Genomic DNA, 23,050 nt, shown 5'->3' on the forward strand with positions numbered 1-23,050 from the left:
CATTGAGTCGTTCAAGAGAGCTACGCACCATCTTTGGCCTACTGGTCGGGCAAAAAGCCTCAGTGTTGGTTTCCAAACCAACATTCCTCAGCCTTACGATCCCATGCTATCGCGCAACCGGCTTTAACTTGACCATGAGCGGTTTGAGCTGCCATAGAATGTAGAAACGCGCGCCCTCGATCCAGGCATCATGTCCACCGTCTAGTTCCATATCGAAGTGCCAGAGCAACTTGGCCGTGACAAGTCGAGCTTCGGCAAGAGCAAGGCTGGGAGGAACGTCAGTGTCCAGACATCCTGGGACAAGCGGCAAAGGATCACTCACAGCTTTCCAACGCAGTTTCGCGGGCCGAGACTGAACGGGCGTAAAGACTCGTCAGGCGTCATGCCGTTCGGACCGACTCGATCAGCGGAGTCGGCTGTGTCGAGCCAACGCTCTGGCTTGAACTCTAGAGGATCATTGAATAGCTTCTCTGAGCGGCCCATGTACCACTGGCCCATGGAGACGTACGTCTGTGCTGTTCGTCAGTGATCGATCATTGCTCAGTATCTCTGGACTCCCTTACCTCCGCAGGTATAACCTCCCCCGCGATGACATGACCGCCTTTTGGTGTGATCCTTGGTGTAATGTATGAAGCCACAGGGAAAATCCTCAGAGCTTCGTCGATGGTAGCTTTCAGGTAGTCCATCTTGCCAACCGCTTGCAGAGTGATCTCCTCCGATGAAGCAAAAGTCCGGCGGATCTCATCCTTCAATTTCTGCATAACGCGTGGTGTCTTCAACAGGTGATAAAATGTGCCAGACAGACAGGTACTGGTTGTTTCAGCTCCACCGCCCACAATGAGGATGCTGTTGGATGTGATTTCTGCTTCCTGCGATGGATGAGCGTGTGTCCAGAGGACCACGGATGGATCAGAGTAAAGGAACTCACACTGAGCCGCTCACTGTTCCTCATCTCGCGAAGCAGCAGGCCGACGATGTCCGGCCGCTTCTTCTCAGTCGAAAAGTCCTCCTCGTCTTCACGAGCGAGCCGCGCCTTCACTGCGTTGCTTGCAGTGTTGAGGAAGTTATCACGAGCATTGATCATCTCTTGGCTCATGAACGGGGCGAACATCTTGAGGGAGATCCCAAACCTTCGGAACTGGTTTATCAATGCTGTCTGTTTCAAGACATCCAGCAAATACTCCGGCCAGGGATGCATCCGACGCTTGGTGAGACATTCAAACTCCTGGTCAAGAGCCAGCTGCCCAATAACGTCGTTGAGCGACCAGAGGAACCATTCCACCATGTTTTGCGAACCCTCGCTGCTAGCTTCAGTCAGTTGCGAGCACAGCAAATCTACATAGTGCTGCACTGTTGGTTCCACTTCTTTGATGCCAGCATTGAGGAAAGCCGGGCCAGCAAGACGGCGAAGGCGAGCATGCTCTGCGTCGTTCGCGGTGATCATGCTACTCGGCAGCTTCGCTTCGTCACTTGGAGCAAAATGGAAGTCTGTCTTCGCCAGTTGCGGGCGCGAATTGTAGATCTGCGGCCATGCTGAGGGGTCGCTGAAAGATAACTCGTCAGGAGCGAGTCGGACGGTGCTTCCATACTGAGCGTGTATGCTTGCGATGCATTTGTAAAGATCACCACGGCTGTGGTGGTAGGATGCTGTCAACCTGGTTGCCCGCCAGAGCAGAGGACCTGGGTACTTCGCCAGAGGATGCAGAGGTGAGATGTTGTATGCAGTTTTGAGCACCGCGTAAGCCAACAACTGCCCATGTCAGCCTCGCCCTTCTTGTGGAGTTGAGAGCATACCGCAAGCAAGCCGTATAACCCGATCCTAAATCCAAACTCTAGTAAGTGAAAACTTCCCTCTACAATTCTCGCCATGCTGTGCAATGGTATGAAGTTTCGACGTTCTCCGCCGTGTCAACACGAAGGGTAGACCATCGGCAGGCTGAGGTGAGATTGTATTGGCATCTCAGCTCCTTCAGCCGGTGCCTCGGCATCCCGTCCCGAGATCACAGCAGATGCATAAGCATACCTTACACACAGTCCATTCTTTGGTATACAATTTCTTGCGGAATGGTAATTGATTGAGTCGAGCATTCCACGCGTCTGCCTTGATATTCACTACTAAGAAGTCGGATATCAGCAAAGCAGGAAATGATTCAGAATTTGATCTGTCCACGATCACGACCAGCTCACCAAAGAGAACCACGTCTAATTGTGACTGCTATCAATTTACGACTAGGCAAAAGGTTGCCCACCAATACCAGGATCGTCAACACTCAACCCGTTTTTCCCAATACTGCCACCACTCTCAATGGCTTCATGTGCCTTTCTCAAGCCTTGAGCAGTCAGCGGCAGCGTCTGCGTATGATGGCACTGCACTTCTCCCTTCTCAAGCAACTGCCTCAGCTCCTCCAGCATCCTGCCGTGGCTACCGACATCAGTCTTGTACCAAGGTTTCGTCCCCAGCAGCTCCCACACGAAAGTCAGCGACTTCGCCATCATCTCTGTACCGTACTGCGGGAAGTCTTTCGTCTGGACAATCGAGCATATTTTGCCAAATGGGGCGCAGATCTTGGTCGCAACCGGCAGATAGTTCGCCGTTGAGTGTGTCAAGAAGACGTACTTCAGCGGGACCTTCAAGTCAAGCTTCGAGATCTGCTCTGGAATATCCTCGCGATGGTTCACCGTGTGGGTAGCGCCCTTTCGTTTGCTGAAATCCGTCGTCTCCGGTCGAGATGTAGTCGTGATGACCGCGGGTAGTTTGAGGATCTGACGGGCGACCTGCGAGGCTACTGAACCGACACCACCAGCTCCATTGACGATTAAGACTGCTGCTTGCTCGCCCGGCTGGATCTCCATGCGTTCGACGAGAGCTTCGTACGCCGTGATCCAGGTCAAGGGCATGCAAGCTGCTTCCACGAAGCTGAGATTGTGGGGTTTCTTTGCCACTGACATGCTGTCGACGAGTTGCAGCTCGGCGTTGCTGCCGTGACGGATAGGTGAGCCAGAGTAGTAGACCTCATCGCCTGGCTTGAAGCCCTTGACATCGTTTCCAACGGTTTCCACGACTCCTGCGCCATCGTAGCCTAGTACTTGGTAGCTGTCCTTTGGAACGTGCTCGTAGTAGTCCGGGAAATCGTCGTAGACTCTCGAGCGAACTTTGATGTCGATAGGATTGACGCTGCATGCTTTGACTCTGGCGGCAAGATCAGTAACACCTACCAGAGAAGGATGGAGTTGGAGTACATACCGTACGAGAATGTCGAGGCCTTCCGGGCGTGTAGGGTCTAGGACGTCCTTCGAGACCAGTTGTTCTACGCCGCCGTACTTTTCGACCACGATGGCTTTCATACTTGATGTTATACGGGGTTGGGATAATGAAAGGGAAGAGTGTACGACGCGAAGAATCTCCTACCACTTACCCACAGGAGCATGGATTATTGAAGTGGCGATCATCTTGACGCAACCTTGTGCAGCGTGCATTTTATTGTGCAAGTCTTTGGAGTGCTTGGTGCTCGTTCGTGACCCGTAGGCTATTGAGTATTGCGAGACTCAATCTAACCGTATAATTCTTAGACGTCGGAACACCATCTTCACATTCGAATGCTGTTAGTCGTAGGGAGCGAGTTGGCCATCGTCTCAGCTATCTCCTCTGATGGCTTCACGCCCGGTCTTGGAGAAATTCTGTAATTATGCACGCAATCGTTCGACTTCACATTCACCGTCAATCATTCGATCCGACGATAGAGGTGGACATACATGTAGGAAGTTGTTGAAGACTATCCCTGGATTGCAAAGAACTTGGAAAGCCTTCAAAGCACTGACATCACACAGCCACCCGCCTCCTTCCGACAGGCTCACCTCACCTATCACATTTTATCAACCAATTTGAGGTACGCGGAAGTCGCGGTGGGCCTGATGGATCAAGCATTTGAAGCATTAATGCCACGACAATGCTTCCATCGTCCAACTGATCTGCTACTCCAACACTCCCCATCTCCACCATGTCTGACCGGCACAACATCTGGCGTAAGCTAGAACGCTTCAGAGGACAATCCCCATCAACCATCTTCAAAACCGCACTCGTGCGCCTACCGCGAGCCGTACCCATCGAGACGCTTCGAATAACGAATCCCTTAGGACCTCAACCATTCCTTCTCGACTTGCCCTCGAGGGAACGAGGACGATCTATCCCTCTGTATATCTTTGTGCCTCCAGTCAGGTTCCCCAACCCTGGATCAGCGAACCATGCTCCAACACCGGACAACTTTCCTGTCGTTGTTGACTTCCATGGTGGAGGCTTCTATCTTGGCAGCTGCCTTGAGCAGGCACCGTTTTGCGGACGCCTTTCCCGAGAGTTGGGCGCTGTTGTGATCAGTGTGGACTATCGTATGGCTCCTGCAGACAAGTCAGTACACCATGCCCGCTTCTTTGTTCGAACCAACTTCTTTTTCATTATCGCCGAGTCATGTAATCTGCTCTGCTGACTCCTGACAGATTTCCTGCTGCCATCGAGGATGCTGAAGATGTATCCTTTGCGCTCCTCAATCGTTCACATGCGGGCTACGAGGTCCTCAGAAGAGGCATAGCCGAGCACCTCCAGGACAAATGGTTCCAAAAACTCGGTCCGAAGGAAGAGCGAGAGGAAGGCAAGATCCCTCTGCCACCTCTACCAGAGATCAGCTTAGATGCGTCACGCATTGCGTTCAGCGGGGCAAGTAGTGGAGGCAATATCGCACTGAACATGGCTCTCAGTGTGCCAGCAAGCTTAGGCCTCCCGGCATGGCCATCACCCATCCCGGATGAATACGCTACGCCTATACCGCTGCTGCTTCTCTATCCAAGCCTCGACCTCCGTCAATTGCCCAGCGAGCGCTTTCGGCATGAGCGCATGCCGCCTGTGAAAGAGCATAAACGCCTCGATATCGACGACCATTTGGCCGCCACCTACGTCAGCCGTGAGATGGCCGCCCATCCGCGTGCCTCTCCTGGCCTGGTAGATACCAGTGTTGGCCTGGACAAGAATGCCAAAATCCTGCTGATCCTCTCAGGTCTGGACACGCTCTGGGAGCAGAGTGAGATTTGGTGCAAGAAGGTCACAGCAGAAGGCAGGGGAGAGGACATGAAAACCATGCGGTACGAGGAGAGGAAACATGGTTGGACGACTATTCCGGAGATTGCGCTATCTTCTGAAGAGCGCAAAACACGCCTTGAAGTGCTCGAGGAGTGTATCCGCTTCACCAAGGTCACCTGGCAAGGCCGCGACCCGGTCGCTGTGATGAACAGAGAGTTCGGCAGTCGTATCGAAGGAACAAGACTTCCCGAGCATGATTCACGGGATGCAGGAACAGATGGCCGTGAGCTTGCTGAGTTGATTGATATGGGCTTTCCTGCGGTTGAGGCGCAATTTGCTCTCAGAGAGAACGATGGCAATGTTCAAGAATCGGTTGACTGGCTTTTGGGGAGAAGAGACGCTGATGGCGATAGAACTCCGAAAGAAAGCAAAACTTAGGTGTTCCGCTGCAACACCATGCGCGGGAATTGGTGCTTTAGAGGCGGTTCAAAACGGTCCTGTTGCCATATCGGCCCTGTGGCAACACCTGGAATGCATGATTTGTGTCTGGCAATCCATGCATGCCATCCTTCTCTAAGCCGAAGGGTACCCTTGACTCGCGCGCAACGCTTCCCCCATCTTGCTGTATCTTTACGACACCACCGGATACTCAATGAGACCTGGACTGCAGACCAAGACTGGGAACAAAGAGCGGCTACTGCCGGTATTACCAGGTGCCGAGTGCCTGATTTACCCCTTTGTGACCATGTGGTCTCGCGTGCGAGACACGATATGAATCTTTGTCTGACCCCTTTGTTTGCTCTGGAACAATCTCGCGACCAGTGATCCAAGCTGTCGGCCCCGACACTGGTCTGACTACCACCTATCACATTCCACACTGTTTGCTGAATAGCGGACCCACGATTAACTCACGCTGATCTTGAAAGCTACACACAATGTTTGCAATTCCGGTTCTCCGAATGGGCATGAAGGCCTTCAAGAAATCCAGAGCCGCAAAGGCCGAGAAGACACAACAACAGCCATATCAAGCACAGCAGCCTTATCCAGGACAACAGAATGTCACCTCAGTTCAGTCTAGAAAACGAAGCTGGCCCATACTACTCCTCGCCATCACACCTGTGCTGGTCACAGGGATATCTTTGATACTGTCCATCCTCTGCGTTTTCGCGGGCCACACAACATCCATGATGCAAGACTACAGCGTTTTCACCCTCAACACCTCCAGGATCGGACAAAACGTCGTCCAGAAGCTCGAGAACAAAGTCAGAAGCTTTCAGTTGGACGACATAGGCTTGAGTAAGCGAGCCGACTTGATCATCTTGCCTGCAACACCAACTATGGCACCGACAACTCTCATCACCATGGCACCCATGGTGGAACGAGACATATTCTCCGGTATCGAGTCACTCGGCAGCAAAGCAACCCACCACATCGCCTCCGACGTCCACTCGCTCAAGAGCAAAGGCAAAGGCGAAATCAGCGAAGCGACATCCTACCTCCATTCCAAAGCCAACTCAGTCGAATCCGCCGTTGCCAGCGAAGCCACTTCCATCGTCAATAAGATCGAAAACGAGATCATCAAGCTCATCAACGAGGCTTACACTGGTCTGATCGACGAGATGCACATTCATGACTTCTACAATGTCCATGTCATGGCGAGCTGTAGAGGCACATATGTGTTCCAGAACGGGACGAATATGACGATGGGCGACTTTGGACCTCCGACGCCGACGGGACCGGATAGTGTGCATAGCCATGTTGATGCCTGTGAGGAGCATTCTGCTGTTGACCCGTTGAGTTTGATCCGGATCGTCTACTGGATCGGCATCGTACATGTTATCGCTGCCCTTGTGCTGGCCATCTGGGCCGCCATCTCACCGAGCAGAAAGGTGGCGTTCGCGAATGCTGTGCTCATTCTCTTCGCATTCATCGCTCTCGGCCTGGCCTCCATCGTAGCCCACGGGCTTGCTCTCGCCGCAACTAAAGTGGTCAACTTCCTGGGCAATGATCTCGGCTTAGCAGCGTATCTCGGGCACAACTTCCTGGCGCTCACATGGACTGCGACGGCGTTGATGGCTTTGAATTTGCTTTTGCTTGCTTTTATGTACTTTGTGGACAAGCGTCATCAACCTAGGTGCACATGTGGAGCGGGTCAGCCGGTGAGAGCGGCGGGTAGGACGCAGGATATACCGCTGCGACAAGTACCGCGGTCTGCAGGTCCGCCCTACGGAAGAGGGGTTTGAGTTCATGGTATGGCGTGCAATGCAGTTCTTTAGTGACACGGACCTTGAATCGTTTCCTGCAACTGAGCCAAAAACCAGAATTTCTAGTCTGTCAAGCGTCGCCGTCCTCTGCTTCATCACTGTCGAAGTCAAACACAGCATTACTGTGCCCTCCACCGTCTGCACCAGCTCCTTCAAGCCTTTGTTCCTTCAGCTCCTCTTCGTCCTCTAGGTAGAAGTCATGCGGTTTGGTGTGTAGACGAGACGTCTTGTTAAAGTTGAGCCATTCGTAGGACAAGATCGCTCCTTCCATCCTCTCCTGCCTCAATTCTAAGCAGCGATATCTGCACTGCAGCGGTGTCCCCATACTCATTGTGATCGCGTTTGATCATGCCCTGGGCAAAATACCGTGGACTGTAAGCTATTAGCAGATACTTGACGTTCCTTCTTGGGATGGTCCCGAACTCCAGCGTGCTCTCTGTACGTACAGCGGATAAGCAGTACCCTGCTCCCGGCATCCCCAAGCAATGACCTCAAATTCGTTCCAGCCTTGGCGTAACAGGTGGGAACGGATGTTGATGTAGTCAAACAGGTCCTTGGTAAGCCTTGCCAATTGGGGCTGGACGGAGGCGTGCCAGATAAGGTTCTGCCTCGGGGTGATAGTCGAGCGGCCAGTCCAGTAGATTCAGCACGGTGAGATTGGTATTATCCACGATGACGTTCTGCCGGTACCGTCAGTGAGTCGCTTCGATCGAAGCATGTTGTCCTACTTACAATTGCTGCTTTGAAGTCTTTCTTCTCCGCATACCAACGCTTTGCCTGGTAGGACCACGTGCACGGCGGCGCTGCAATCGCTAGCTCTCGTAGCTGAGAAAAGTCACGTAGAAGTTGCTTCAAGGCCGCCGCGTGCCAGACTACTGCTCTCGGAAGCGGATTCTTGCGTCTGTCGCTGTACCTGAAGTCGAGGCAGAGACTCCGCAGCGTCTTGCCATGCTTTCCTATGCGGGATCCGAGGGCGTGTGCAGTCGACTGACTATCGTCTCCAAGGTTCCGGAGATGGAGGATTAGCGTACGAAGCCCGGCCTTCTGGTCGTTGGCCTTGTCCGGAGGTGGATAGAAGGAGATACAGGTATTCAAAAGTACAGCGAGCTCGATCAGCGTGCGATCGCCGCCTCCGTCGGCGACGCTGTGAACCAACTTGGTCTCCTCGAGCCCGGGAACAGAGTCGCGCATAAGCGCAGTCAGGAATACATCAGGGTGCAAGCAGTAGCAGAGCGCGAGGCTGGTCAGGTTCTTTAGATCCTGGAATACAAACCACGATTCTCGACAGAAGCGTAGGTTGACGTCGCGTAGGTCCAGCGTTCTGAGGTTGGACGCTTTGAATGCGCTGTTGGATAACAGCGTATCAAACGACGGGGGCTGCGATGGGAACAAGCCTTCTCCAAGTTTGTCCCTCGTGCTGGGGCTCGCTTCATTCCAGTCCCTTCCATGGATATCGTCCTCTTCCCAGAGATGGCCGTATACCACGAGCTCCTTGATATTCTGGAAAGTCAAGAGAATTCGAAGGTCAGCATGGTCGAACAGCACATAGGTCAGGAAGTCTCCGATCCTCGGACGTACAAAGTGCTTTAAAGAATGCCCTGCGGCGCAAGCACCGTCTTTAATGTTCGGTCGAACGACAAGCTCGGTGAAGTTGGGATACCATCTAACCCAGTGCGGATCAAATGTGTCCAGCAGCATGATCTCGTCCTGAGGCGTGCATAGCCTCGTTAGTTCCAGACTCCGTAGGTTCCTTTGGCGACTCCATAGCAATTCGAGCAGCGCCGCCGGCATTTGGGTGTACGCGGCCCAGCTTCTCACGTTCAGCAGCGCAGCTTCAGGCATTCCGACGGCCTCACTCACGAACACCGAATCAGTAGCCCCCTCTCGAATCGGTCCAATAAGTCTCGCACCCACTTCAACTCCACGGCGCTGGTTATGTGTGGCCTGTCAGTTCGGAGAGTCAAGGTTCGCGCGTACTGCAGGCCAGGGTGTCCCTATTTCACCAGCGCCTTGTGCCATTCGGTAAGTTCTGTGTCTGGGAGGTCGACGTCCATCTTCTTGTACATGTTCGGGAGCGATTTGCGATGAAAGGCTTTGAAGACTTTCTGGATACTCAGCAAATGGATTTGTGCTGGGGTGAAGTCGAACACGCAGCGTAAGATGTCGCCCAAGTCGCAGATGGTGAGACGTCGCGGAGGAATGACCACGAACGGAAGATGGAGGGGAGCATTGGGAAAAGGTCGACTGGCTTTGCTCGTCTGGTATGTCTCGTAGACCCTCCCCATCCGAAGAGGGCAGTCCCGTAGTTGATAGCGGAGGCAAGGCATCCTCCGCAGCCTTCGCATCAAACAGTGGTGTCGGACTTTCTCGACTGTCAGTTGATTCTTCCGTCCTCAACACCCATCTCAACGGCACCCAGCGCTTCGTCAAAGTTGTCATCATCCACCTCCACTGCCAATGAATATATCGGGAGGTCAGCCGTCCTCGTAACGACTCATTCTGCAGAAAACAGAAACTCAAGAAAGAAAGCCAGCAGCGGCGCCAGACCCAGGTGACAAGAAGGCATCACAAAGCAGCACAAACAATGTGTTGGCATGCTCGCATCGTACCACCTCCTCGTGTATCCTGTGGATCTGTTGCGCACATTGCACCGCGTGTCCGCCATCGCCTTCGAGCCTCTCTTTGCCTCTATGTGCTTAGACGCACGTACGTCAGGAGCGCGGAATGTAGAACTCGCAGCCAGATCAGAGCACATTCGCATGCTGGAAGGTATGGGACCAAAACTGGTACCCACTGATGATGAAATCAGCAGGATAGACATTAGGATTCCAGCAGTTACCTATCTACACAACACACTCCCCCCTCCCTCCCTCGCCATCCCACACCGCTTTTCCCATCCCAAAGCACCACGCTGCAAAAAAAGTCAATCAATCAAACACACACAATGGTATCATCCCCTCCCCCCACCCCTACCGCAAACCAAGCGAACTAGTACTAATATTCGTGCTCCGTCTCGTCAACAGCGCTCTCGCCGGACTGCCTCGTATCGGACTTCCCCCGGCGTAAGACTGCGCGCGCCTCAGACCCGGGCTCTCCCACGATGATGCTGCTGAAGACGCAGACGCAGACGCAGACGAGGTAGGTCGCGAGATAACCATCACTTCAGAGCCCGTCCGCGTCAAAGGCGGAGGCGTCGTCGGCCCACCCCGCTCCGCTCGCCGCGCTGCTCGTCCTACAGACGCAGACATTAGCCCGGCTTGCCGCACACCTCATGTCCCACCGTTCTTGCCCCCTGCACCACCAGATTCCGCACCGGCTTCCTCACTAGCCTCCTCCGCCTTCTTACTAGCGATATCGATAATACTCCCCGACTTCCCCATCGCGTCCGTGTCCTCTTGGTCCTTCAGCTCGGGTTGTTGGCCTTGTTGCTCGGCGTCGTCGGCGAGACCGTCGGTTTGTTCTTCGGTTCGGGAGGACTTGGGGTCGTTGTTTTCGGACTCTCCTGGTTGTGCGGAGGATGAGGCGAGGGATTCGCCGTTCTTGCCGGTGCCGGGGCGGAGCGCTTGGGAGTCGGCGATATTCTCGTCTTGGGTTTCTGCTGGTTGCTCGGTTGATGCTTCTTCCTCTTTGGCTGGCTCGCTCGGTGCGGCTTGTGGGCTGTCTTTCTTGTCGGAAGAGCCGTTCTTGTCGGAAGAGCCGTTCTTGTCGGATTCTGGGGCCGAAGAGTCTTGCTTTTGGTCTTTCGAAGCATTCGTGCCGCCGCTGGAAGGCTCCTCATCCTTGTCCTTCGAGCCATTCGCAGCACCGGCCGAGCCATCCTTGCCCTTCTTCTGTGCAGCATCACCTCCACTCCCAGCAGCCGGCTCATCCTCCACAGCACTCTCGTTCTCCGCAGGCGCCTTCTTCGCCGGGCTCCCCTTCCTCGGACTACTTGTCCCACCCGTCTCACCCTGCAAATACCCCTTCGCCTTCTGCGCCGCATCCACCGCCGCGTCCTTCGCGTTCTCCGCACCACTTTTAACCTTCTTCTCGTAGCTCTGCACGCGGTCGCTCACTCGCCTCTCACGAAACGTGCCCTCCTTTAACGACTTGACATCGTTCCTAAGCTCATCGAGTCGCTTCTGCCCTTCGTCCTTGACTTCTGGGCCACGCTCTTGTAGCTCGTCTTCTGCCTTCTTGCCGGATTTCTCGACCTGGTTCTCTGTCTCGTTGCTAGCATCTTTGGCTGACTCGGAGATGCTGCGGACCGCCTCCGAGAAGGAACTACGCTTTCCACGCTGCGTGTAGGCTCGCACGAAGAAGCGGGCGAAGAGAAAGGTCAGTGGCATGAGGTAGAGCAGGTTGAGGTAGATGGCGAATGCTTCGCCGCTCGTGTCGATGCAGTTAACCTTCGTCCACTCTGAGCGGTAGTGCGTCTCGAAGCGCTTTTCGTACCACTTCTCCACCTTGTCTTCCATGCCGGAGAGTTGGTTGCCGGCGACGCCAAGGGGATCCCGCACAGCATCGCGCACTTTCTGCTCCATGCCGATGCGCTCTGCGACGCCTTCTTCGCCTGCTGCGCGGAGGAGGAGCTTCTTGATGAGCGCGCCCATTGAGGGAGCGACGGTCGGTGACTCTGCGAAGGAGGAAATGCCGGATGCGACTGAGGCAGCTGACTTTGTCGCTGCGCCTGCCGCCGAGCTTGCGCTGGAGACGGCGTGTTCGACGACGTTCGTGATATGGTATGGAACCTGCATTGGGATGTCGTATTGGACGAAGAGGTGTGCTGCAGCGTACGACGCGCCGAAGACGAACTGTGCGATCTGAAGGGAAGTCAAGGTGCGCTTGAAAGCTTGTGGCGCGCGGTAGCCGAGAGCTGAGGCCGCGAAGTAGGTGTACTGCAGACAAATTAGCAAGACAATCTCAACCACTCCACCACTAAAAGGGTGGACTCACCATCATTGCATGAATCGCCGAGTTGATGAACACAAACATCCAGATCGGCGGGCTCATGTATCTTATACCAGCCCACATACACAGCATCGCCCCAGCGTGATGATAAGTCTGCAACGTCGCGCTCCTCTTGCCCTTGGCCAGGATGATAGCCGTGTCAATGACCTCGTAGAACTTGCTCACATAGAACATCCAGCCCCAAAACGCGAGCCCTTCGTTCCACAACCTCCCAACATCGGTCGGGTCCGGGTTTCCACGCGCCCCCAAATGAATCGCGGTATTCTTGACCTCCCAGATATTGATCGTAGTATTATACGTCGCGGCATCCCCCAGCCCCCTCGGTCCATGCAGCTTACACAACGCATCCGCCGTCCGCGGCGCCCAATTCTCCGCGTCCCAGGACGGCAGCGTATGCGTAATCGCGCGCAGCATCGCCAGGAACGTCGCGAAGCTGTACAGCGACAGCAGCACATTGTGCACGACGACGAAGTAGCGGAACCATGTCTGCTTGCTGACGGCCCAGGGTTTGTGCTCGCGGCTGCGGTTGTACGCGTTCAGGGCGAAGACGGAGAGGACGTAGAGGGCGGCGAAGGTGATGGGGATTTCCGGGCGGAGGGCGAAGTGGTAGAGGTCCGGGTCGATGCCGAAGGGGGCGCGGAGGGAGCGCTCTTTGATCGGGGGTGGGAGGGCGTGAGGGAGCGGGTTGGGGATTGGTTGGTAGAGGGTGGGGAAGGTTGGGTGGACGCCCGGTTGCGTGTGAGGCTCCATTGCGACGGGTTTGAGGTGGAATGTGGCGGGGTTGGTGGGGTTGGAAGTGGTGTTTGCGATGTGTAGAGCCGGGCGACTCGATCAAAGGAGCGGGCGACACATTCACGAATGGTCCAGAGGGCGGTTGGCGCAGAGGATGAAGTGGGAGAAGGTGTTGATGTTCTGCAAAAGTGGCTGGTGAAGATCGATGCGACTGAAGTGGCGCTTTTTTCGCGCTAGCGACACGTGCCTGGAACCTGGAATCGTCACATATGTCATCGTGCATCACAATCTTGATTCGCGCTGCCGAATCGTCCCGCGTCGACGTAAAGATTACAGTGGCGACGGTATGAAGATGAGGTATAGACAGATAATGTCCGTAAATCGTGAATACACAAACAACCAACATCCGTCCACAGACTGTCCCACAGTAGTATCAGCCGGAAGATCGCAATGGCAGAAGGAAGAAAAGCAGCCGACCAAACGAAGGGCGCCTTCAAAGGCGTCGGTGTAAGTTCACGCAATCCCAAACCTTCCGCCTCCACGCCACCAACAATCAACAGGACGCCAGCGAGAGTGCAAGGAAGAACGTCAACAGCTTCATCGACGAGCTGGGCGGCAACAAGCAGTCGAGCTCTGGCATCCATCCTGACGCGAAGAAGACAGGCGATGAGGCGGCGAAAGGTATTGGTGCGGCGGCTGGGAAGGTCGAGGGTGCTGTTGACAAGAACAAGAAGAGTTCATGATTGAGGCTGTCGACCGGAGTAGATGATGTTAAGGCATATCTTCCATCGTCTCATGTCTCTATACCATGTCTCCTCCCTCATGATTTATCCGAAGTAGTATGATCCACCTTCTCCGCCGCCCCCTCACCACTCCCATACTTCCGCACCGGCTCCTTCGCCGCCCCCTTGTCCTTCTCAAAATACTTCACCTCCTCGCTGTCCATATTTTGCATCACCTTGTCCGCCTGCCACTTCTTAAAACTGAACCCCACGCCTTCGTGGCTGTAATCCTTATCATTCGCCTGGTCCTTGTGATACTTCACCTGGATGAAGTCGGAGTCGACCGTATCTGGGTCGAGAGATAGCGATACGAGCGCGTTGATGGTAGCGGTCTTGGGAATGAGCTTGAAAGTCCAGCTCTGCTCGTTCTTGAACTGGATCAGGTCGCGGTCGTTTTTGATGATTTCGTAGCGCTCGTTGACGGAGGCTTTGAAGAGTTTGGGCAGGGCGAACCACCTGAAGTCTGGTCAGAGATCTTGGTCTCAGGAGACATCTCTTACCCGAGAAATACTCACTGTCCGGCCATCTTGTACCGATCGTTGGCATACACGAACTGGTCATCGTACACGCAGTCCGAGGTGTAGCGTTCCACGCGGCGGATGGTCGGTTCGCAGGAGTAGAGGGCGATGATGTCGTCGACGAGGGCTTGTCGCTGTGGCGAGAGCTTGATGGAGTTGGAGGGGTCGGGGGTGTAGTCCTCAGAGGTGGAAGTCTGGCGGACCTCGAACTGTTCGCCGGGTGCGGAGGACATTGTTGCTGTTCTGGTTGTTGGTGTGGAGCGTGGAGCTTGGAACGTGAGTTTGTGGTGTGCTGAGCGGAAGTGGTTTGTTGCTTGGGACGTTGTTGTTCGACGGGCACAGATGGGCAGCATAGAAGGGTTATATGGAAGAAATGGTAGAGAAGTGCTTGAAAGGAAACGCGTCCAGACCTACCAAGCTGATCCGCGTAGTTGTGACGGCCAGTGACGTGTAGACTCTGCGGCGCCTCGCAGGTCCAATGAAAGCTGTCTTGATCGTAGGCTGTGCTTGAGATGTCTACTCGTCACAGTGCTTAGGTGCTGTTGTCGGGAAGCAAAACCTTCCGATGTTCTGGATGTATGGGGTGGTGGCGAGTGAAGAAGGCGGAGGGAGGTGCTCGATGTCAACCTTCTGAAGCGGAGAATGGAGAAACAAATTGGCCGATAGTGCCTGGTGTTTTGTGTGGTTGAAGGGAGACTCAACAGCTCCTACAAACACATTAACTCCTGCCAACATGTCTTCAAACCCTTCAAGTTGTTTCTTTGGAGAGACTCTCCTAGCTGTCACCCAGCAGCCGGCCATGGGCGCCTCACGCTTGTTTGCCTCCTGGGCAAAGGCGCCATGAGCTTGATCTTGAGAGTAAGCTTCTTTCCAGCCTGTATCTCACCTCACTTCATTCCATCTGGTCTCGTAGCTCCAGAGCAACTACCATACCTCAACAAAAGATTCTCTTGCGTCTCCAACAGTTTTATCCACCCCGGCACACTTCTAGACCGGCCATCGCCCCCATCCCCCATCCCATCCAGCGCCAGCACATCCCCAGACACCCCACACCCCACACAACCAACACAACTGCCGGCGGGTGATCAACCACCCGAAAGACCTGCTTTCTGCGGAGTGTCTGCGGAGAAGCAGCCTCAATTGGACGTGACCACATCTTCCGCTGCATGTCTGCCATGGCCTCGCATGGATATATACACGAAACATGAGCCGGCAATTGCGCGTGCTGGTTTTACCGGCTCGCGGACGGGTGCCCTAAAAGAGGCCAGACTTCCAGCGTCCTACTTGCGTCCTACGTGCTCCTTGAACCAGTCGAAGTTATCTTCCTAGCCATTGTGTCTCTTGAACAGCAGCAGCAGCAACCATGGGTCTCGGTGTGCTTGACGACAGCCATCTCGAGCATGTGCCCGGCACGGCGCTCTTAACGGACGTCCTGGGAGCGGACGGACAAGGTCTCAACACCTCGCTGCTGAAGCACGGGAAGGGGAGGAACTCAGATGTCCTACTTGTCCCGCAGCCATCGCGGAGTCCAAGTAAGTGTACGCTCACAGTTTCATTGCGACCAACGCTGACAATTCCCCAACAGACGACCCGCTGAACTGGCCTCTATGGAAGAAAGATCTAATGCTCTTCTTCATCTGTATCGACACCGCCATCGTCGGAGCATGGGTAGGTCTCTCACAATGACTACCCACCACCGCACCTATACTCACATACCCATCAGGGCCCCATGATCTCCCCCGGTTACGCCCAAATGGCCGCAGACTGGAACATGTCCTACAACGCCCTCAACGGCGGTCTCGGCTGGGGCATCTTCGTCATCGGCATCTCGTGCTTCTTCACCAACTCACTCGCCGTGATCTGGGGTCGACGCCCGATCTTCCTGCTGGGTAATCTGCTATTGTTCATCAGCAGCTTGTGGGGATACTTCGCGCACTCGTACAATTCCCTGCTGGCGTCGAGGCTGGTGGGGTGTATTGGGATGTCGCCGTTCGAAGTACTTGTCACGACGACGATTGCAGACCTGTACTTTGTCCATCAGCGTGGTCTTCGACTTGCCATGTGGGGATTGTAAGTTGCCATTGAGGTCACCCACTCACCACTCCTGATCTAATACCTCCTACAGATGCCTCTCCGTCGGCGTCGGCGGCGGCTCCATCATCAGCGGCTACATCATCCAAGACCTCGGCTGGAACTGGACGTATGGCATCTGCGCCGTCCTCTACGGCGTCTGGATCCTCGTCCTCTTCTTCTTCTGCCCGGAGACCGCCTACCGCCGCGACGAAGCCTACAACACCGACCTCGGCACCACCGACCACACGGAAGAGCTGGCAGAAAAGCGCGCGGGCCTCGACAAGTCGTCCAAGGTCGAGACGATCGAGCAAGTCGAGACCAACACCAGCTGGTCCGAGCCGAAGCACAGCTACGCCCACGAGCTCAAGATCTTCCATGGACGGCAGTGCGATGATGCGTTCTGGAAAGTCTTGACGCGGCCGCTGATGATGCTGATATTCCCGCAAGTGCTGTTCTCGTTCTTCGCGTATGGGTTGACGACTTCCTGGCTTGTCGTCGTGGGCAGTATCCTCGCGCAGGTCTTCACCGTGGAGCCGTACAGCTTCTCCGTGTCAGAAGTTGGCCTCGTCGCCATCTCACCACTCATCGGCGCCATCGTGGGTGCCTTTGTCACCGGACCGCTGGCAGATTGGATCGTCAAGTTCATGTCGCGCCGCAACAAGGGCGTCTACGAGCCGGAATTCAGGTACGTCCACCTTCATGCCGTGTCCCTAGGACATTACTAACCGTCTCGCCCTTGCTGCACAGACTCGTCATGATCTCCATCTCCCTCCTCCTAGGCGGCATCTCCTTCTTCGGCTTCGGCTGGTCGCTCCAAGTGCACGACCCCTGGATCGGCCCCGTCATCTTTTACGGCCTGCAGTACTTCTCCGTCGGCTTCGTTACTATCGCCATCTACGGCTACCTGACCGACTGCCACCGGGACAAAGCGCCTGAAGCTTTCGCCGCGATCAACTTGCGGAATATTTACAGCTTCGGAATGAATTACTTCATTGCTAGCTGGATTTCCAGCCAGGGGCCGAAGGAAGTGTTTTGTATCATTGGGGGCGTGCATGTGTTTATCTGTCTGTGCGCAATACCGATGTATATGTTTGGGAAGAGGTGTCGGAGTTGGACGAGTCGGGTTGGGATTTTTCGGACGGTGATGAGCGCTTGAGGGGGGGTAATGGTCGCGGTCGCCTTGGGCTTGGCATGGTCGAGGATGGAGCCAGGTGGGGGTCTCCGCTGTCGAGACGCAGTGGTTGCTGTTGCGAACAAACCATCGGTATCGTTTGCTGCCTGCGAGAACAGAAGAATCAACTTCGCTACGACCTTTCACCTTTCTGCTTTGTTGAGTGGGGGAGGGGGTTTGCTCCGGCTCTGGTTGGCAAACTTCAGAGGTCTGAACGGTCTGCGCAGCCTCTTCTTCTCCGTGTAAGCGGGATCCCTTTCGATGGGCTGAGAGCGCTGATATAAGCATTGCAGAACATTATAGAAGGGAGAGGTCATCCAGGGGTTGTATGCACTGCTCTGGCTTTCTGATCGGATTCAAGGGACATGAAGGTGTTGCTGGACTGCCCTTTCCCTCTTCTCGGTGAGCGAGATACTTCTTGAGGGCCTGAGGACACTGATATACGCATTCCAGAACTCGTATATCACGGAGAGGTCGTCCAGAACCTAAGGCACGGTGCGCCAACTCCTCCTTCCAGCCCGTTGTGCTGGCCGTGCCCGCATGGCATGCCTCAGAGTCTGTCCGCCTGATGCGGCGACTTTGAACGAAAAAGTCACATGCTCCGGGTGAATGTTGCCACGTGGGAGTGGCTCCGCTTACGCCACCCCGACTCCCCTTTGTTATTATCTTTGGCGCCAGGCTTCCTCCACCTCAATCTTCTCCACGCGGACCACAACAGCACAAACACATCTTCGCGGCTATATCATTGGGTTCACAGCTTCGAGAATGACTCTTCGCATCCGTCTTCCCACAACACTCTCCGCGACCAACTCTCCACGACCAACTCTCCGCAGCCAGACCGCTACAGCCAACATGGGCGGGTCGAAGAGAAAGACGGGCGACTATGGGCTGGCCGCACCACTGACAAAGACGAGACGCACGGGAAGGATTCTGAGGAGCTCGAATAAAGCAATCGACCCGTGAGTTCCACCGTTGATATGCTGCACGTTTTCTCTGACAAGTCCATATAGCACCGAATTCAACCAAACCAACTCGCCGCTGCTTCGTCTCCCTGCGGAAATCCGGAACCGGATCTACGACCTCGCGCTGCGCACTAGCACTGTCCACATCTTCTCCGCCCGAGGCAAGGGTCCTGAACCTCACATCACCGCCCATACCTGCACCTCAAAGAAGAGCGACCAGGAGATGGCGAACACGATGCGTCAGGATGATATGCGTCCTGACGTAGGTACGTACGAATCTTGACACGTCGGATGTTACCCCACAGACGGCGAAGACAGCGACCAGTACACCGGCTCTCCCTACTCGATCGCTCTCCTGCGCACCTGCAAGCAAATCCACCACGAGTCGGCTCTCCTACCGTTCAAAATAAACACGTTCTCCTTCCGGAGCGCGATGGAGCTGGAGCGCTTCGCCAACCGACTCCTACCTTGCCAACGGGAAGCCCTCGTCGACATCACTCTTGGCGGCATTCTGAGTTCCAACTGGCTGGCGTTGATAAAGAGGATGCGGTCGGTGCAACACATCACGCTATTCCACGAGCACTTCTACCACCTGACTCAGGCGAACAAAGGGTATGACGTGGTGCGAGAGCAGCTCCTACAGGTGTTTGGGGAGTTCAAGGAGATGGGAGTCGAGACGACGCTTGCCATCTGCCATGGATCGGCCGACCGGGCTGGTCGTGGCCATCGTGGGTACTATGATATGCCGAGGCTGTACACCAACGTCAACCTGTTCAGGCCACTGCATGAGGAGTTGGAGGCGATGTTTAACCCGCCGAGAGTCGAAGAGGTGGTCGAGGAGGAGGAGTAGCAGCATTGTCTTCGATCGAAAGGGTGGAGGTGTCGAGCGTTGGTTGTCACTTGGAGACTCAAGATGAATGCGGTCGTTGGCTATCAGATCGAGCTCATGTTGTCGAACTGTGCGCGGTTGATCTGTACTGTGGAGCGGATCAGGATGTACAAAGCATCTGTAAGCACTATGTAACTCGACGGCTTGAAAGCACTGAACTAACACCTCAGACCTGTATAATGTAGAAGGAACAATCCTTCCATTGACCATACAGAGATCCGCCAATCTTCCGCCTGAGGCAGGATCTCGAAGCAGAATTCACATGTTACGAGTGAATTTTGGGAGCGGCCCACTTACGCCTCCCTGCCCCCCGTTTTTGTTGATATGTTCAAAGGCTGCGTTCTTCACCTTGGACTTCTTCTTCTTCCTCTTCATACCTACCCCAAGGCACTTCGCTACCTCTCTGCAGCTAGTATGGGCGGCATTAAGAGGAAAGCGGGAAGTGATGCGCCTTACAGACCGGCGGAGAAGAAGGTCGCATCCCTCTCATTGACGGCAAAGAAGGCTGCACCATCCTTACAATCGAAGAAGGCGGCTCCGGCTGCATCGCAAGCAAAGAAAGGAGGACCAGGCCGCGTGTTGAAGGGCGGCAAGAAGTTGCTCGGCAACAAGATGTAAGTAGCGTCCATCTCCGCAGCGGACGCATCGTCGTGCTAACGTATCTCAACAGTACACAATCGAACGCATCTAAGTCGCCGCTTCTTGCGCTTTCAGCAGAAATTCGTAACCGCATCTGGGACCTCGTATTGTCCAAAGGCACAATCCACATCAACGCCAGTCCAGGCAAGCGTGGAACTCGTCGGACCACTGCTCACGTATGCACCGCGAGGCCTACAGACGAAAAGACGGCACGTTTGATGCGCCACGGCTACGGCACCAAGCCGGTCGAGATCTACGACTTGCGGCACGCTCGCTGCTGCCCACATCACACCTAGGGCATCGATTACCCTACCTATACTGGCCGACGCTACAATCTCGCTCTTTTGGAGAGTTGTCAGCAGATTCGCCTAGAAGCGGCATTGCTGCCCTTCGAGCTCAATACCTTCTCGTTTCGCAATTCGAAAGACCTCGACCACTTCACAGTGACACGCATTCTCGGCCAGAAGAAGGCCATTCTCAGCATCACACTCGGCGGTAGCCTTAAGCCCGGCTGGATCAAGCTGGTCGAGAAGATGCCGAACTTGGAGGATCTTACCTTCTTCTACCAGAAGTTCGCGACCATCAGGAATGAGAGCGACCGCTTCAAGGTGATTCGAGGCAAACTGATTGAGATCTTCCTGGCGTTGCAACCACTCGATCTGATTCGTGTGACCACTGCCATCTGCTTTGGCGACCCGACACGCGCGTACACGACCCCGAAGCAGTTGAAGCCGCTCTACGCGGAGCTGGAGGCCATGATCGCCAGCGAGCAGCAGAGCGACGGGGTGGAAGAGAACGAAGCTGTAGTAGCGCGGAAGTAGCGGTGGTCTGCAGGAGCACGGACGTGGGATTGCTGAAGCAAACGTGTCTTAACCAGGAGGAGGTTCGGAAGTGACCATGAAGGATCAGATTCAGGGGCGAGGGGGAAGACGCCTTGGTGGGCTGGAGCATTGAGCGGTCGCTGTCATGTTCAGGCAAGTCTACATCGTACCACAAGCACTTCTTACGTGATCGGTCAACCGATTTTACGTCTTCTCTCAAGTAAAACTACGAAGTTACTCCAAGTACGCATGCCGTCATCTCAAGTCTCCAATGTCTTTGTCTCTTCATGCTGATGTCAAAGAATCTATCGAGTATTGCCAGAAGCGGATGCGATAATAGAAGTTTCATAGGCGCTCCTTTGTGCTTGTCCTCGCATGCGGTATCTGAGTGCTGTTAAGAACAGTAGCCGCTCACAAGAAGCATCTGTCAACACTAACTCTACCAGAACAGATCCAATTTGCAAAAGATGGCCGGATCGAAGAGGAAGCGAGATTCTACCACAGATGAACCAGCGAAGAAGAAGAAGTGGACAGGACGCATTCTAAACACCGCCAAATTGCTGGCTGCTAATGCACCATCTCCTCCCCCATCACCTCCACCAGGCGCACCCAAGCCCAAGCCGACACTCCTCACCTTGCCCCCTGAGATCCGGAACCGCATTTGGGAGTTTGCTCTGTCTGAAGGGATATTGCATGCCGGCTGTGGCCCAGAATGGCCCGCGCCCGTTGGCATGCTCATATGCAATGCCCAGCGCGGCGAGGATGATGCAATGCAAACCGTCAAGTACGGCGAAACCACTGCAGATGTTGAGAGCTATGACCAAAGGCACTCTCGGTGCACTGACGGCGGACGATGGGTGACGTTGAATACTCCTCCGGACATCCGACGTCGATACTCAGTGGCCCTTCTGGAGACCTGCCGACAGGTACATAGCGAAGCGGCTCTACTGCCATTCGAGCTCAATACGTTTGTTTTCACCTACCCTCTCAAGAGGGAGCAGCGGTCCTAGCTCGACAAGCCCCTGAATGCTTAGTTCGGAAATATTCGTAGTATCGTTAACGTAGCTAACGGTAAAGCGGCGTAGACGGTAAAGTGGCGCACTTAAGCGCGTTAGTCCCGCGTATCTACCTCTTTTCCTACGCGTTCTTTCTTCTTCTTTCTTTCTAACTTATGGATATCGCGCTAGAGGTACTCGACGCTATTACTACCTATCGAAATCGCGAATATACTTTAATACGCGCTACTACCCGCGCGTTCTTAATCCCTTGTTATAATCCTATAAGGTAGTCTTACGTAATTAAGGTTAATCGTACTTCTTTAGAGAGTTAAGTAACGATTAAATAAGGGTAAGGATACTAACTTAAGCCTAATTAGTTATAGACCTTTTAGTAAGATTGTAATATAAGTTAAATATAAGAATACTAGAGGTATTCTTAGTTCCTATATACCCGTCTTCGTCCTACTCGCTCGAGTAGCTACGGCGAGTACTCGTTACTCGACGGCCGTCGAGCGTTAAGTACTCGCTACTCGAAAGCGAGCGAGTATTAAGTACTCTAAGCTTAGACTCCTCCGGTCTAATTAGCTTACGTACTCCTCCTAATAGTAAAATCCCGTAACTTCTCTACCGTATTCGTAATACTAGCTCCCTCCTTAGGTTCCTATCCTTAGGAATCCCGTAACTCTAATTTCTATATAAATAATCGTAAGTTCCCCTATATTCTTCGTTATCCGTAATAGCTTCTTCTAAAACTAAAAACAAACTCCGTTGTATAAACCGGATCCTTTAAAATTCTTTCTCTACTCTCGATCCTTACGACCTCTATCGTCGCTATAACTATAACTACCTCTTTATTATGGATTTCTTAATTATATCCTATACTTAGTATACCCGGATAGGGAAACCTTACGTAACTTCCTTAGTTACGCGTCTTAACGCCGTAGCCGATAACCTTATAAGTAAGATCTTAGCGGATAAAGAGAACGCTTTAAAGATAACGGATAAGCTTTTGTCGCTACTCGATAAAATCTAGAGGGTAAAGGCGTATATAGCGTAGAATAAAGCTATCTAGGAACAAAACAACCGGCGGCTAGATAAGTAGGTACGTGTTATGATCCTACAGAGTAGTCTCACGTGATCAAGGTTGATCGTGCTTCTTTGGAGAGTCAGGTGACGATTGAAC

The 23,050-nt window shown here is 54.0% G+C and overlaps 12 protein-coding genes across 12 annotated transcripts; 7 read left to right on the plus strand and 5 right to left on the minus strand.

Moving 5' to 3' along the window:
- Positions 1–106: 106 nt before the first annotated feature.
- LTR77_009879 (uncharacterized protein) lies at positions 107–1,444 on the minus strand (the record flags this gene model as incomplete). Its single annotated transcript, XM_064807105.1, has 4 exons — positions 107–266; positions 323–510; positions 564–869; positions 929–1,444. 4 exons carry the CDS (start codon positions 1,442–1,444, stop codon positions 107–109), a joined length of 1,170 nt encoding a protein of 389 aa, XP_064654921.1.
- Positions 1,445–2,229: 785 nt separating this feature from the next.
- LTR77_009880 (uncharacterized protein) lies at positions 2,230–3,345 on the minus strand (the record flags this gene model as incomplete). Its single annotated transcript, XM_064807106.1, has 2 exons — positions 2,230–3,190; positions 3,245–3,345. The coding sequence occupies 2 exons, from the start codon at positions 3,343–3,345 to the stop codon at positions 2,230–2,232; spliced, it is 1,062 nt and encodes a 353-aa protein (XP_064654922.1).
- A 653-nt stretch (positions 3,346–3,998) lies between these two features.
- On the plus strand, positions 3,999–5,506 carry LTR77_009881 (uncharacterized protein; the record flags this gene model as incomplete). Its single annotated transcript, XM_064807107.1, has 2 exons — positions 3,999–4,402; positions 4,492–5,506. The coding sequence occupies 2 exons, from the start codon at positions 3,999–4,001 to the stop codon at positions 5,504–5,506; spliced, it is 1,419 nt and encodes a 472-aa protein (XP_064654923.1).
- A 497-nt stretch (positions 5,507–6,003) lies between these two features.
- On the plus strand, positions 6,004–7,522 carry LTR77_009882 (uncharacterized protein; the record flags this gene model as incomplete). The annotated part of the gene is made up of 2 exons (XM_064807108.1): positions 6,004–7,227; positions 7,286–7,522. The coding sequence occupies 2 exons, from the start codon at positions 6,004–6,006 to the stop codon at positions 7,520–7,522; spliced, it is 1,461 nt and encodes a 486-aa protein (XP_064654924.1).
- A 352-nt stretch (positions 7,523–7,874) lies between these two features.
- LTR77_009883 (uncharacterized protein) lies at positions 7,875–9,174 on the minus strand (the record flags this gene model as incomplete). Its single annotated transcript, XM_064807109.1, has 2 exons — positions 7,875–8,012; positions 8,065–9,174. 2 exons carry the CDS (start codon positions 9,172–9,174, stop codon positions 7,875–7,877), a joined length of 1,248 nt encoding a protein of 415 aa, XP_064654925.1.
- Positions 9,175–10,601: 1,427 nt separating this feature from the next.
- Positions 10,602–13,032, minus strand: LTR77_009884 (uncharacterized protein; the record flags this gene model as incomplete). Its single annotated transcript, XM_064807110.1, has 2 exons — positions 10,602–12,209; positions 12,268–13,032. The coding sequence occupies 2 exons, from the start codon at positions 13,030–13,032 to the stop codon at positions 10,602–10,604; spliced, it is 2,373 nt and encodes a 790-aa protein (XP_064654926.1).
- A 432-nt stretch (positions 13,033–13,464) lies between these two features.
- LTR77_009885 (uncharacterized protein) lies at positions 13,465–13,757 on the plus strand (the record flags this gene model as incomplete). The annotated part of the gene is made up of 2 exons (XM_064807111.1): positions 13,465–13,521; positions 13,575–13,757. 2 exons carry the CDS (start codon positions 13,465–13,467, stop codon positions 13,755–13,757), a joined length of 240 nt encoding a protein of 79 aa, XP_064654927.1.
- A 77-nt stretch (positions 13,758–13,834) lies between these two features.
- LTR77_009886 (uncharacterized protein) lies at positions 13,835–14,547 on the minus strand (the record flags this gene model as incomplete). Its single annotated transcript, XM_064807112.1, has 2 exons — positions 13,835–14,252; positions 14,312–14,547. The coding sequence occupies 2 exons, from the start codon at positions 14,545–14,547 to the stop codon at positions 13,835–13,837; spliced, it is 654 nt and encodes a 217-aa protein (XP_064654928.1).
- A 1,130-nt stretch (positions 14,548–15,677) lies between these two features.
- On the plus strand, positions 15,678–17,543 carry LTR77_009887 (uncharacterized protein; the record flags this gene model as incomplete). The annotated part of the gene is made up of 5 exons (XM_064807113.1): positions 15,678–15,846; positions 15,900–15,982; positions 16,038–16,384; positions 16,440–17,072; positions 17,135–17,543. The coding sequence occupies 5 exons, from the start codon at positions 15,678–15,680 to the stop codon at positions 17,541–17,543; spliced, it is 1,641 nt and encodes a 546-aa protein (XP_064654929.1).
- Positions 17,544–18,410: 867 nt separating this feature from the next.
- LTR77_009888 (uncharacterized protein) lies at positions 18,411–19,370 on the plus strand (the record flags this gene model as incomplete). Its single annotated transcript, XM_064807114.1, has 3 exons — positions 18,411–18,517; positions 18,569–18,786; positions 18,826–19,370. 3 exons carry the CDS (start codon positions 18,411–18,413, stop codon positions 19,368–19,370), a joined length of 870 nt encoding a protein of 289 aa, XP_064654930.1.
- A 453-nt stretch (positions 19,371–19,823) lies between these two features.
- Positions 19,824–20,869, plus strand: DIP2_2 (beta transducin; the record flags this gene model as incomplete). Its single annotated transcript, XM_064807115.1, has 3 exons — positions 19,824–20,023; positions 20,080–20,224; positions 20,345–20,869. 3 exons carry the CDS (start codon positions 19,824–19,826, stop codon positions 20,867–20,869), a joined length of 870 nt encoding a protein of 289 aa, XP_064654931.1.
- Positions 20,870–21,336: 467 nt separating this feature from the next.
- LTR77_009890 (uncharacterized protein) lies at positions 21,337–21,879 on the plus strand (the record flags this gene model as incomplete). Its single annotated transcript, XM_064807116.1, has 1 exon — positions 21,337–21,879. One exon carries the CDS (start codon positions 21,337–21,339, stop codon positions 21,877–21,879), a length of 543 nt encoding a protein of 180 aa, XP_064654932.1.
- Positions 21,880–23,050: the final 1,171 nt, after the last annotated feature.

The sequence above is a fragment of the Saxophila tyrrhenica genome (genome assembly GCF_035928015.1).
Source record: "Saxophila tyrrhenica strain CCFEE 5935 chromosome Unknown scaffold_19, whole genome shotgun sequence".
NCBI classification, from domain to species: Eukaryota; Fungi; Ascomycota; class Dothideomycetes; order Mycosphaerellales; family Extremaceae; genus Saxophila; species Saxophila tyrrhenica.